A 14,128-nucleotide genomic window follows, 5' to 3' on the forward strand; every position below is an offset into this window, starting at 1 on the left:
AAACACGAGGTAAATGCTGGGAAAGTTTAACAACATGGAAGTATAAATTAGTTTTATTGTTATTTTTGCAGCGTGAACCTCTTTTTAGAAAATTAGTTTAATGAGCTCTATTTTATATACGGCTCAAGTTTACGAACATCGTGATAATATGAAATACATTTTTTTGGTAATGATGATAAATGAAGTCGAATTCATTAAAAAAATAATTTATCCAAATCAAATATTACTGTCATTAAATTACTAATACATTTGTCTTGTATTTATTACAGACTGCCAAAAAAGTAGTATAATGTATATTGTATATCGTTACGTTATCGGTTATATATATGTTTAAATAAATTTGAAAAATATTATATTACACAAATAACACTGCAAAATCAATATGAGTGTAATGCATTTAGGGTGTATGTGTGTCTATATGTTCTGTCGTAGCAGCTCAACGACTGAACCGATTAAGATTTATGACCACCCCGCATTGGAATCTTACGTTACCGGCTGCGTCATAGGCTATATATATATATATATATATATATATATTATACAATATAATTATATTACTAATACCGTAGCAAAATCAATACGTCGAACGAAATGAACAACGTCATTTTCAAGATATAGGAAAGTTTATTATAATACTTTGGCATTTTAAATAAGTCATATCGGCATAAAGCCTACACAAATCTAATGGCCATGGTCCGAAATTTAGGGATTCTGTACTTCTACATTACACTGTTGTGTAATGATCTGCTCTGGCCGGATATCCTATTTTTTTTTTTATTTTTTTTTTTTTTTTGTTTCAGGTGCAAGTGTCGTGGGTATGGCGGTGAGCCTCTCACAGTTGCGCCGACGTCACGTCCTCTTCGCATTGCTTTTAGTATTCTTACCTTGCAGCTTATTTGTCCTCGTATCTGGACCAGGTACGTTTTTAATTAAAATCTATTTTAATTTATTTATTAATTTAATTGCATTTAGAATTTTCCCAGGATTTTTTTGTTTTGTTTCATTTTGCCAATAATCATTATTTTCTAACTTTATAATAATAATAATAATATTAATAACGTCTCCATTTTTAATACTATTACTATTCTACTAAGTATGATGATGTTTTGATGTTTCTTTCTTTTTTTTTAGTGTTAAACATTATTGTAGTTACTTTCCCGGCTTCATTGCTGCTGTAGGAGGATAATGTAAAAGGGTAATCGGCCTTTTAGAAATCGATCAAAATTTTAGTTTCGTGATTTTTGGAAATTTTGACGTTTCATGACTTCGTTAGTTCAAAAAATACAAAAGAAGTTATTGACATTTTCGGAAGATGTATGTACGTTCCTGCGTTGGCCTGCATTTCGATTATCTCCAAATTGGCTTAACATTAATTCTTCGAAAATGGATAAAAAAAATATACATCTATGACATTGAAGAAATAAATCTTTAACAAAATTAAAAAAGAGGGAAGGTGATTTTCGTCATTATAATTTTTATATTTTTTTATACTGGTCATAGTAAATTGAGCTTATATATCGGGCAAACAGGATGGATATTCATCATTATTTCTATACAGTTTTACTTTCCTGGTGTCATAGCTTTAGAGCTATGCTACCAGAACATATGTTCGTATTATATACGACTATATGTTCGTACGACTATATACGTGTGTCGATGTGTTTGAAACTTGATAATTTTTGACGAAATGGACCGATGGAATTGTTTTACAGAGACTAGTATGTATAGGGAAATTTGGGGTCAATATCTCCATGAGGTGGGGTAGCTTTTTAGGGTCAACTCTCTAAAAAATTTGCAAACGTAGCCAGAAGCTTAGTACATGGTGTATGCTGGCTTATCTTATCATTTTCTTTTTTAAAAATTGTACCAAATTTTCCCTTTCCTCAAAAATAGAAAAAGCTATCTTTTTATTTATTGCATATCTTTTAACTGATTTTTTTTATGTTTTTCTAGCCATAATAGTAGTAGTAGTAGTGCAAGTGACCTCCAAAAAAGCTGACAACACAGTTCTAGAACTTTCTGAGAAAATCCTATAACTGTGGGTTTCTTCTTTCTTTTTCCTGTTTTAGCCTCCGGTAACTACCGTTTAGATAATACTTCAGAGGATGAATGAAGATGATATGTATGAGTGTAGTAAATGAACTGTAGTAGTCTTGTACATTCTCAGTTCGACCAATCCTGAGATGTGTGGTTAATTGAAACCCAACCACCAAAGAACACCGGTATCCACGATCTAGCATTTAAATCCATGTAAAAAAAACTGGCTTTACTAGGACTTGAACGCTGGAACTCTCGGCTTCCAAATCAGCTGATTTGGGAAGACGCGTTCACCATTAGACCAACCCGGTGGGTTAACTGTGGGTTTCTGATGCACGGCTTACTCACACATTAACACACACATCATAATTTAGAATATCATTTTATTTAAATATAATTTTTTTTTCTTTTATTTAATTCAATGATTCTAACTAAAGCGCGTGGGTATAACGTATTTAATTCGCGCGGGTGTGGCGGTACTAGCGGCTACGATCGGAACTAACTAAACTAACGTAATTTCACAACTTACGTAGAACAGATTTCGTTTGTACGATGGACTGGTTAGTGTTTGCCGTGATGCTTAACGTACCAGGTTCCTAGGGCGATCGTCTTCGAGATTAGTCAGACCGAGTACACTTTAAATGAAACTTTAAATACACTTTTTACACATTAAATGTTACTCATTTATTTAATTCTTCCGCTCACCTGGGACGTCAAAACATAGCAGTAGTTTAGAACATTTTTTGGGGTTGGAGTGCGATAAAAATTCTTTTTTGAAAATACTATTTTTTAATTGTTAAAAAATGCCTAAGAGAAATATGATTTTAATTAGGCAAAATTTCGAGATACTGTGAAGGTGACCTTGCTCTACAGCCTCATCCCTTGACCTTTTAAGTTTAAAATTTAATGGAACCAATACCCCATATATAGAAGTAATTTGACCATGTTTAGTTAAAATCGGTCTAGTAGTTCTGGAAATATAAGGTGACTTAGAGACCAACACCGAACACACACGCGTACATATGGAAACAACTCCATCCCGGTTTTTAGGTTCTTTAGTTGTCAAAACGTCAAGATCCGTTGAAAACCGTGTATGCCCAAATTGAACCAATTACATTACTTTCCCTTCTAGAGCTGTAGCTCTGCTATAGCGCTATCTAAACAGGACAATACTTTGGGGGCAATGTCGGGCGTGGGGAGCCAATGAAAGTTTAAAATTATCGATTTTTTGAATAAAAAATATTTTTTTGTTTTATTTTCGTGTATCATTATTTTTCCAGGATATAAAATAAATAAACCAATGCCAGGAAAGTATTATTACTTTGTTGTTAATTTTTGCTCATATCTCGAAAAGCCATTTAATTGAAAATAAGTTTAAATTTGGATATGTATATCCCAACTTTATCCTGATTTTCGACCTCAGACAATGCGTCATTATTTTATCTATCTATATATATATTCTAATAAACTATATTTTTCTTTTTAGCCTTCTTTGAATAACATTGTATCAAATATGGCCAACTTAGTGAAGTAAACAATTACTCCAATAATACACTTTTAAGCCCAGAAAGTAAAACAATAACGAGGATTTTGGAAGAACATACTGAAAATATCAACTTTTTTAAAACCATAATTTTTAAGATTGAAAATCCAACTTAGTATTAATGTAGAAGATTTGGGAACGTTTTTAAAAACGAGGAAAAGTAAGCACCCTCAAAATTACAAATTTTTTATGATCTCTGAACATATTAATTTTAATATAAAACTTTTATCGAATTAGTTTTAATGAACATTCTGATCTTTTTCGCAATTGTACTCTAAGTAATGCATAATTAAATTATTAATATTTAAAAACCCTAAAGCTCGCTTGATAAATAAATCAGTGGATTTCCTCATCATGATATAATAGGTAGGTTATATGCGTTCATGTGGGCGAACAATTACAATATGATTATTATTTAGATATTTAAAAAATATTTTTTTTATAAATGAGATATTCTCAACACACGATAAAACTAGCTTTCCTCAACCTCGTAGATTAGCATAATGAAACTTCATCTTTTCATCTTCAATATTTTTAATTATTAAATCACTTTTTAATTTTAAATCATAGTAATCACTTTCTAAACACACGTAAACGTTCTTATAAAAGTTTCTCTTAACTATTTAGTTCTTTCGTCATCTTGATGATTAAATTATACTATTGTTAATGGCGCACTTGTTCAATTGGTTATTAAACATCATTAGTGTGTATTATTTTTGTAAAATTTTTATATATATTTATTGCCATATTTAATGTACTTTGAAATTTAATTATATGTAAGCGAATTGAATTTGTCGTTATGTAGTTAATGTGTGATGAGTTTTTACGTGACGATTGGCAAAGAATCATTGTTGTGTAATGTATAAGTTTTTGTATTTCTTCATACACGTAGTCGAAGGTGCATCTGGTCTGCCCTAATTTGTTGTTGCAGTTTAATTTGTATGCTGGTTGTTTTATTTATCAGCGATTTTTTTATAATTAGTGCATCTATTCTGTAGATTTCATAAGAAAACCACTTGTTAATGGGTACCATGAGTCGACTTCCGGAAAATTTCGACATATCTTCGCGTTTCACATCCCCCAGACCGCAAAAACATCGTCAACTCAAAAGTTTATATATGTGTCACGTTATAGTCACTTTAAGTTTATATATATGTCACTAAAATTTTATATATATATATCACTTTCTTGTGGACACCATAACTGCCGTAATTTTGTAGCAATCACTTTTAGATAGTTCCTTAAAAATAACTTGTCTCAAAATCTCGGTCGAGTTCGTCGCCAAAATCAGACTATGGTGACGGAAAGGGGGGAGTGCTTTATTTAAAAAACAAAATATCACTATAACTTTCTTATTAAGAAAAATATCAAATTCGTTTAAAGTTCTTACTATTCTTAGAATAAGGTCCTAAAAATATCTAAGTAAATTTTTTTTTAAATCGCCAACCATTGGCCCAGGGGTTACAAAATGGGGTTTTGAAGATAAAAAATCATACCTCCCTTAATAGGCACAGTATCGAATCGGTTTAAAGTGCTCGTTAGTCCTCTAAACATTAACGAAAACTTTTATCTTAAAAAATTTTTGATATGACTAACTCTTACGGCAAGAGATGACCAAGCTTTTGCTGGAATTAGAAGAAGATGGGGCTTGTCGTAAGTTAAACATGTGAGACATTTTTCACATGCAGCCATTGTCGTATTGAGTAAATTTGAAGTTTTTCTTAACTTTAAAGTGGAAATCCTTTTTATCCCCTACTTAACACCACTGAAATCTGCTTCCGCCTTCTGGCGTGCTGAAAGATATTTTTTGATTTTGAAAGAGATACGACGACCTTTTTCCTGAAAATATTCGCAATTTCGATAAATTTCAATTTTTTTTTTTTAATAATACATTTTTTAACATTAAATGTGTATTTTAATTATATATTAATTTTCGGCACTTTATGTATGTATCTTGCTTGTAAAATTGACATTAATTTGTGCTACATATCGATAAGAAGGTACCTACACATACGGACGTTTGTATAACGTTAATCCGGATTAAGTTGATTTATATTATCCATTGATCCCAATTAAATAGAATCGGACTTGGTCCTGATTAAACGATTTAGTAATCTGAAACTGTGATATTGCCTGCCTCTTAAAATCAAAATAAGTGTTCATTACGGAAACATAATTAAAATAGTTTTTAATGTATTTATTAATAATAAATTCAAATTTTATTTGCTTAAAGATAAATCTTACTGCAAAAATATTTATAATAATTTTGATAAATATTTACAGTGTATTTATATCGTTTTTCACACTATAAAACCTAAATTTTTCCATTTGAAAAAATGAAAACTATATTTTTAGTTGGAATATATTGCGTAATACTTTACAGACAAATTAAAATAAGGAACAATAATATCGAAATATATGGACTTCTGATGTTTCGTAAAAAATAGATTTTATATTAAAAATATTCTGACGTCTGACATTCTATGGATTATCCGGATGAACGCGTTTGGATAAACAGAATATTCTTGTGTATGTATGTGTCATTAAAATTTTTCTCTTTACTTAGGTTATATCTGTTGTTCGCTATCAAATCCTTTAATGAAAAATTGAGTTACATCATTGAATTAATGTTTTTCTGATAACGTTATAAAACTGATCTTTCAATATATTATGTGACAATTATAATACAAAATAAACATGTTATCTGGTACTATGTTTGGTTTATTTGACTGTACTAATAAATATCAAAAAGATTTAGTTAGTTTTTTATCTTTACTATTATTATTGCTTTTAAAAATAATATTTAAATTTATCGTCTAAAATCATAAAGAAAAACGTTCAAGATTTAATTGCTGGTGTACAAACAATTCTTCTCTGTTAAAACATAATACTACTAATTTACTTCAGAAAAGTGTAAACAGATTTCTTTTTGTTTTGTTTTTTTTTTTTTAATAGACTTTCAAAAGTAGATTTCCTTGACGTTAACACCATACTTCTTTCTTCTTTGTAATTCCCCATGGCAATTTAAATTTAAAATGATAACAGTTTTGCTTCGACATTGCAAAACAAGCAGCTACTAACAAAAAAAAGGAGTTAATTTTACTTGTTTTGGAAAAGTGGAAATTTAGTTTTATATATTTTGTACTGTTGACAGGGTTATTAATTTTTTTTTTTTTTTTATGAAAGAGCGGGGATGATTAGCTATGGTCCATTCACCCGATGGAAATTGGTAGCGTGCGAAAAGATGCTATACCTGACCGGGATTCGAACCCGGGACTTTTGCACGAAATTCCGGGACGCTACCTATTCAGGCACAGAAATCGGCTATTAAATGCTTATTTTTTTCTTCAGTAATTTTTATTAAAATAAAAACTTTTTTATGCTAGTGGAATAGTAGTTTTTATGTGTATCAGATTCGTTACAATCTCTTATAATACGAGTATGTTTTGATCAAAATAAGTTGGTTGTCTGGTTATTTAACCAATCTGTAAATAGAAAATGGGTTTATTTTTACTGAAAACAGTGTAAGGTTTTTATTTCCGTACACTCTGTATTTATATATTTTGTGAATTTGTTACAACATGAATAAAAATACTAAAAGTTTTTAATGAAATAGTATCTGATTGTAAAAAAAAAGTATAAAATATTTTTAAGTATTTCTTTATCATTATCAGTATATAAGAAATTATTTCTGTATATTTGGTACGGTAATGAATACTTATAGTTTCGTAAATTGGAATTATGATCTAGATTATTCCAAAGGCGGTATTATTATTATTTTCAGTATTACTTTTATCGTTCTTATCCACTCTTTCTACTTCGCCTCAAGTTTTAAAAAGAGGCAAACTTTTTACAAGTAGCTTTTAAGCGTAAAACTTCATCTACTTTATGTTGTAGCCGACCGCTTTTAAGTTAATTAGGAGGAAAAATTATTGCATTATAAAAATACACCCTTTATTGTTCCACGTACCTTTTAAAAAATACTTATTTAAAGAGAAAAAATCTCCTATTAAAGGACTTTTTTCCGTAATAATTATTACAAAAGAAAGCGTAAATAGAAGTTTCAATATTTTTTTGATAAAATGTATTGTAATTATTAAAAGAACTATTTCGTTTAAATATGGCTTATTTAATCGGTATAAATCTTGTAAGTCTTTGGTGAAGTTACTACTTTTTACCGAATTTTACATTATTTTGTGCTACCATTTTGTGCTGTTAAATGGTTATAAGTATTGTTTATCTAATCCATTTATTTGAACAATTAGAATTAATTTCTCTGCCATTAGGTAGGTTTCTGACCCTAGGGAGGATTCTTGTCCGTTCTCTTTTTTCTGTTTTTGCTAATTGATATGTTTATCATTTCAGTTGTCGTATCATACATATCTTCTTTTAGCCTTTTAACTTATTAATTTTTTTTTTCTTTATATTCTTATCTTGTAAGTAATACACAAAATTACGTTACATAAACGATTATTCGAATGAAACAATTAGAATACGCTGAAGAACCTATTAAAAAAAATAAAAAATCAAGAAATATTCTCATTTCTTACGTATTAACCTCAATAGTTGTAATGCAATTATTAAAAATAATTATTAAATGAAAAAGTATCGTATCAGAAAGCATGGTGCGTTAGTTTGCTGTATATCTGCTCACATTATTATTTTGAATGAAGCGCTACAATTAGCGGATAAAGATTGAACTAATAGCTGTTTAATTAATTGTATTGTGTACTATAAACAGTACTTTTTTACATTAACATTTATTATACTTATTATTCGTATATATATATATATATATATATATATATATATATATATATATATATATAATATGTAAATGTGTTAATCCTTTTACTTCATTATATTTCTGTCACCATGGCAACAGAAATATAATTAAGCAAAATTACTTTTTTACTTGTTTATACGAATTAAAGGAAGTATTGTGATCGCGAAAAATTTCGTTTTCAAGATTTAAAATTAAATATTCATTTTGACTATCTCTGGACCCATTTTGACTAGTTTCGGCGTGACGTCTGTACGTATGTATCTCGCATAACTAAAAAATGGTTAGCCGTAGGATGGTGAAATTTTGGATTTAGGACTCTTGTAACATCTAGTTGTGAACCTCCTCTTTTTATTGCAATTGATTGAACCAAAAGTGTCCAAAATCCAAAATAATCTGGATTTTGGACTTTTTCTTAACCGGAATAATAAGGTCTCATTGAGAGCGTTTCAGCGATATATATGATATATCGTATGGTAATTATTTTGATTGGCTGTAGAGTTACAGCCAAACAAAATTTTAATTAATGAAATATTAGGATCTTACAAGAGGAAGGCACATCGGTTCGAGACTTCATCTCCTTTTTTTAACTTTTTTTAAATTTAAATATGCTAATTTATTAATAATTATTAACCTTTGATTGTACAAAAAATTACGATTAATAATAGCTCAAAAAAAAAAACGCGTAATGTAATTTAATAGATGTACAAGGAAGTCATGTGTTGTCCACATCAGATTTCTTTTTTTAATGAATATCTGTAAAATTGTTAATATTCGTAGTAACATGAGGATACGAACGCGTCGAGGGTCCGAGCTAGACGATCGGGCGAGGGAAGTGAGCTCTGACCACCTAGTAATTTGAATAATCTAGGTACTCAGTACTGTTTATGAATATAAAAGAAACATTTTTAAATAAAAAAAATACTTGTTATGAGTAGCCCCAGCAGAAAACAAAGGTTTAGCTTAGAACAGTTTCTGTTAGAATGACCTGTTAGAATTACGTGATGGATTACATTCCAAGCTAAGTTTTCCCTTTTTACTTAGTGTATTCATAAAAAAATAATATGTCGTCACAAACTTCAGTTTTTATTTCATTTTCGCTGTTTGACTTTTTATTTTATATTACTTTTTACTACTTCTGTGTAAAACTACCGAAGATGATGATTATTCGAGAATCTAAATATTCATATATCCCTGGATTTCAGATTGAACAGACAAGGGATGGAAAGGGCCAGTTTTGTCTAAGAGAGTATGAAATAATGGAGTAGTTTTTAAACTAATAGCTTGACGAGATGTAGCATGTAAAGATTTGCACGATGATTTTTCCATTGAGTAGTGATGGTTTGTAACTGCAGTCAGTGTCTAAAGAAAACTAACTTCCCTTCAAGAAAAACCAAGGGTGTGAAGTTTTAAAAACATACGAGATTTTCCCATGTTTTTTCTCTTTTCTTTCTTCTGTAGTAAACTCTGTTCTTTATATCTAAATGGCAGTGTGATACTAAGATAAACGGTTATGAGACATTTCTTTAGATTTAGTGTCTTTGTCCGTATTATTTCTCATTTTTATTTATTTGTTTTTCTAAATTAATTTTAACACTAGCTTCCAATTTTATTTATTTTTATTTTTCTCAAACGTTTTCTATTTTGTTTACGTTTATAAGAGAGATACCCTTCTCATATATCATCACATTTTACTAATAATTCTTGTTGTGTTTGGTAAGTTGGTAACCGTGAGGTGTTATTTTTCCAATGTAACTATCTTTTTTAATATGTTAATTTTTATATTGTAGAATGTATTTTTATAAAAAGACTTGTGTTATTTTTTATACGTCAATAAGTCTTAGATAATTTTATTTTACGTTGAACCCTGATAATCTTGTTTCTGTAATAATTCTTTAGTTTGAACGATTACAATTTAGTGCAGTGATTCCCAAATGTACGCCGCGGCGCTCCGGAAAGCTGCGGTCTCTTCACAGGAGCGCTGCGATATATTGTAAAAGCTTGTAATTTATTGAACCAAGACATTTATAATTATTAATTTAATGTTAATAAAGTAAAAATAAAATGAAAATACACGAGTTTTATTTATTTCTATCTCTTACTTAGGGTAGGGCGCCATTGAAAAATTTTAATTGAAAAAGGGCGCCGCGACTCGGAAAGTTTTGTGAACCACTGATTTAGAGTATTGGATGAAAAACAAACTTAGTCCTTAATGTTCGTATAACCTGCATTATTCCGAGTTGAAAGATTTAACCGCAGTTGATAGAAATGTAAAGTAGGGCTTATGCGCATACATTCACATCGTTTCTTTTGAGACACGTTACGTGTACATAAACAAGTTTAGCTATATCACGACAGAGCCTTACACATATTTATTTCTAACAATTTTTTAACCCGTTTTCTAATTCTATCTAATTATCAAATTATTACAATATATTTACTGTGTTATATATTATATTATTATTAATGTATTATTTGTTGTATTATATATGTATATTATTAAAATATATGTTGTTTTCGACCAAACCATATTTTTTATTCAAATTCTTAAGAAGAGATTAAAATCAAACTCAAATGATTTTTTTTTATCTCGATTTATTACAGCCAAGTTAGGATTCACCATTGAGAAATTTAAAATATCGATTCTTTTATCTATACAATTATGATGCGATTAACTTTTCTATGAACTTACACGTAACACACGATCATTTTTGATTACGGGAATAATTTGTGCAGGATAATTTGATTAATATTAATCACCCCGTTACGTTTGTGTAACTTTTTTGGATTTATATATTAAAGAATGAATTGAAATTTCAGGATGTATTTCTGTAATTAAAAAGTCTATGATGTTTGTATCTGATATTCTGAAAGTATAGAGCTGAAGATGTAAGTAAATTTCTTTAGAATTAGATTATCTTTCTCCTGATGAAGTTTTTCTTGAATTTATCATTTAATAATTATTAATGTTATTAAAACAAAAAAAAAACAACATGTATATATATAAATGAATGTTTGTCTGTCTGTATGTCTCTTATGCCTTCCTAAACCGTTCATCCGATTGCGATGAAACTTTGGTAAGTTGTTGTGCGCACACCCGCAAAGGTTTCTGAATGAGTTTGGACCCGCTACGTGGCACTGTGGTCGAGATATTTTGAAAAATTGTATTTATGGTCCGATTTGGTTCATATTCAGAATATGTGTTACTTACATGGAAAGAAATACCTCTGCAAACAATGGACTCGCTAGATGGCGCTGGGGTTGAGATATTTGGAAAAATTGTATTTATGGACTGATCTGGCTCATATTCAGAATACATATTAGTTATGTGAAAAGATAAATTTTTGCAAAAACTATACCCGCTAGGTGGCGCCGGTGTCGAGATATTTATGAAACAAAGAAAGAAATATGCAGACTTTCTTCTTCTATAGATATAAAAGGCCATGTTCGTATGTGTGTCCGCTATAGACTAAAAAACTACTAGACCGATTTACGCTACTGGTCCGATTTAAAAGGAAAAGAGGGGAAATGGGGAAAATAAAAAAACAGGGAAATAAGGGAAAAGGGAAATAAGGGAAAAGTAAAAGAGAAAAGAATTGAAAGGGAAGAAGGGAAATAGGGGAAAAGAGATAAAGTGAATGGTTAAATTTTTTTGAAGTTCCGTAATGTTAATCTTTTTAATGTTTTACCAAACTTTCAATTGTATTCATTTAATATATATATATATATATATATATATATATATATATATATAATCAAATCTAGCAATAGCGAAGCATTGCCTGGTCAATATATATATATATATATATATATATATAAAACGGGGTTCCTTAAAATTCACTGCATTTACCTTTTGAAAATTTTAATTATATAACCCGAACAATTATTCCTTTAAATTAGGAAATATTTGTATTTACTTTTGTTGTTGAAATATTAAGTTACAAATCATTATAATTAAATAGTAAATTTTGAAAAGATTTACAGGCTAGTTTTTCCTCTTTCTTGTTTTTTAATTTGGAAAGATATTATACAGCCTATTTCTTTATAAATACATAAACCATGAAAATTAATTTTGCAGGCTGTATGAATATTCTTTCAGATGTTAATTTATTATTTATATTTATCATTTTATAGACTGTTATTTAATGTTTATAATATTATTGATTAAATTTTTAGTTTTACATTTCAAAAAAATTTAAAGCTAACACAGCGAATTTCCTACAACTGTATGACTTGTCTTACAACTGTGGGTTGTTTCTAATGCACGGCTTACACACACACACACACACACACACACACACACACACACACACACACACACCCACACCCCCACACCACCACACACACACCCACCCACCCACACACACACCCACACACACACACACACACCCCACACACACACACACACACACACACACACACACAATTTAAAATATTTATCATTTTATTTAATACAATATTTTTTAATATATTTAATTCAGTGATTCTAACTAAAGCACGCATACCGTACTTAATGCGTGGGTGTAACTAAACTAATGTAATTTCACAACTTACATAAACAAATTTTACTTTTACGGTTGGCAGACTGGTCTGTAGCCTCGATGCTTCACGCACCAGATACCAAGTCGAACCAGGTCGAGTTCGAAACCCAGTTAGACCAAGTTATTTTTTTTTACATTTAAATGTTCTTCATTTATTTAATTCTAGGGCTCACTTTTGACTTCACAACATAATAGACGACTATAACAGCTTTTTTTTTACGGTTTTGCAAACTTTTTTTGTGAAATATTGGTATTTTTTAATTGTTGACAAATGTGCTTAAGAAAAATATGACCTTAATTTGGCGAAATCTCGAGATAGTTAGGGTGACCTTGAATTACAGCCTTGACCATTTAAGTAGAATATTTAATGGCAACAGTGCCTCATACATAAAAATAATCTGACCAAGTTTGGTCAAATTCGATTTAGAAGCTCTGGAGATATAAGGTGATTTAGAGTCCAACACCGAACACACACACACATACACAAACGCGCGCGCGCACACGAACATTAACATTCTGAAAATTTCCATCCGGTTTTTTGGGTTCCTTAAGTGTCAAAACGTCAAAATAAGGTGAAAACCGCAGATTCCCAAATTGGACCGATTACTGTACTTTCCCTTCTAGAGTTGTAGCTCTCCTATAGCGCTATCTAGACGGAAAGTACAAATGTAATTAATCATCTGTATTAAATGCAGATACAGATACAGTTTAATAAATTTTCTAATTTAAGAACGCAAAAACGTTCTTTACGTTGAATGTGAAGTAATATTTATATTTCTAGAATGAACATTTTATATACGGATTTTAATACAGACTCCTTATTTTTTATTTAATATATATATATATATATATGTATGTAATACAAGTTGTGTGATAGAATTAAGTAATATATTCTTAGATGAAAGGTTGATGTGTTTTTTCGTAACTTTGGGGATTTTTTTTAATCATTTTATCTTTTAAACCTAGAATAAAGTAAGAGAAAGCTTTGCGTTTATGATTTTCTTTATGCATTTTATTATACAGCAGTAATTTACTTGGTTGCCTTATTTTTGGGACCTATAATGGAAAAATCAATCCTATCCGCTTTTCTTATCGGGTAAAAGTATATGCTTAGCCTTTTCAACTTAGCCTATATCCTTGATGTAAAGAAGGTTTGGTTACCCATTTATATGAATAGATGTAATCTTTTTTTCAATTGCATTCACTACGTATTATTAAATAGAA

At 29.7% G+C, this 14,128-nt stretch overlaps 1 protein-coding gene across 5 annotated transcripts in view; it reads left to right on the forward strand.

Annotated features, from left to right (window-relative positions):
- LOC142328829 (alpha-1,3-mannosyl-glycoprotein 4-beta-N-acetylglucosaminyltransferase B-like) overlaps window positions 1-14,128 on the forward strand; it is a 1,063,767-nt gene that overhangs the window by 789,629 nt on the left and 260,010 nt on the right. For all 5 annotated transcript variants that reach the window (XR_012757366.1, XR_012757367.1, XM_075372904.1 and 2 more), the window contains one exon: window positions 801-917. Coding sequence is in view for 3 of the 5 variants with exons in the window: in XM_075372904.1 (XP_075229019.1) it covers window positions 818-917 (100 nt within the window). In the remaining 2 variants the exon portion in view is untranslated. The remainder of the gene's footprint in view (window positions 1-800; window positions 918-14,128) is intronic.

Source organism: Lycorma delicatula, chromosome 8, assembly GCF_047948215.1.
Source record: "Lycorma delicatula isolate Av1 chromosome 8, ASM4794821v1, whole genome shotgun sequence".
NCBI lineage: Eukaryota > Metazoa > Arthropoda > Insecta > Hemiptera > Fulgoridae > Lycorma > Lycorma delicatula.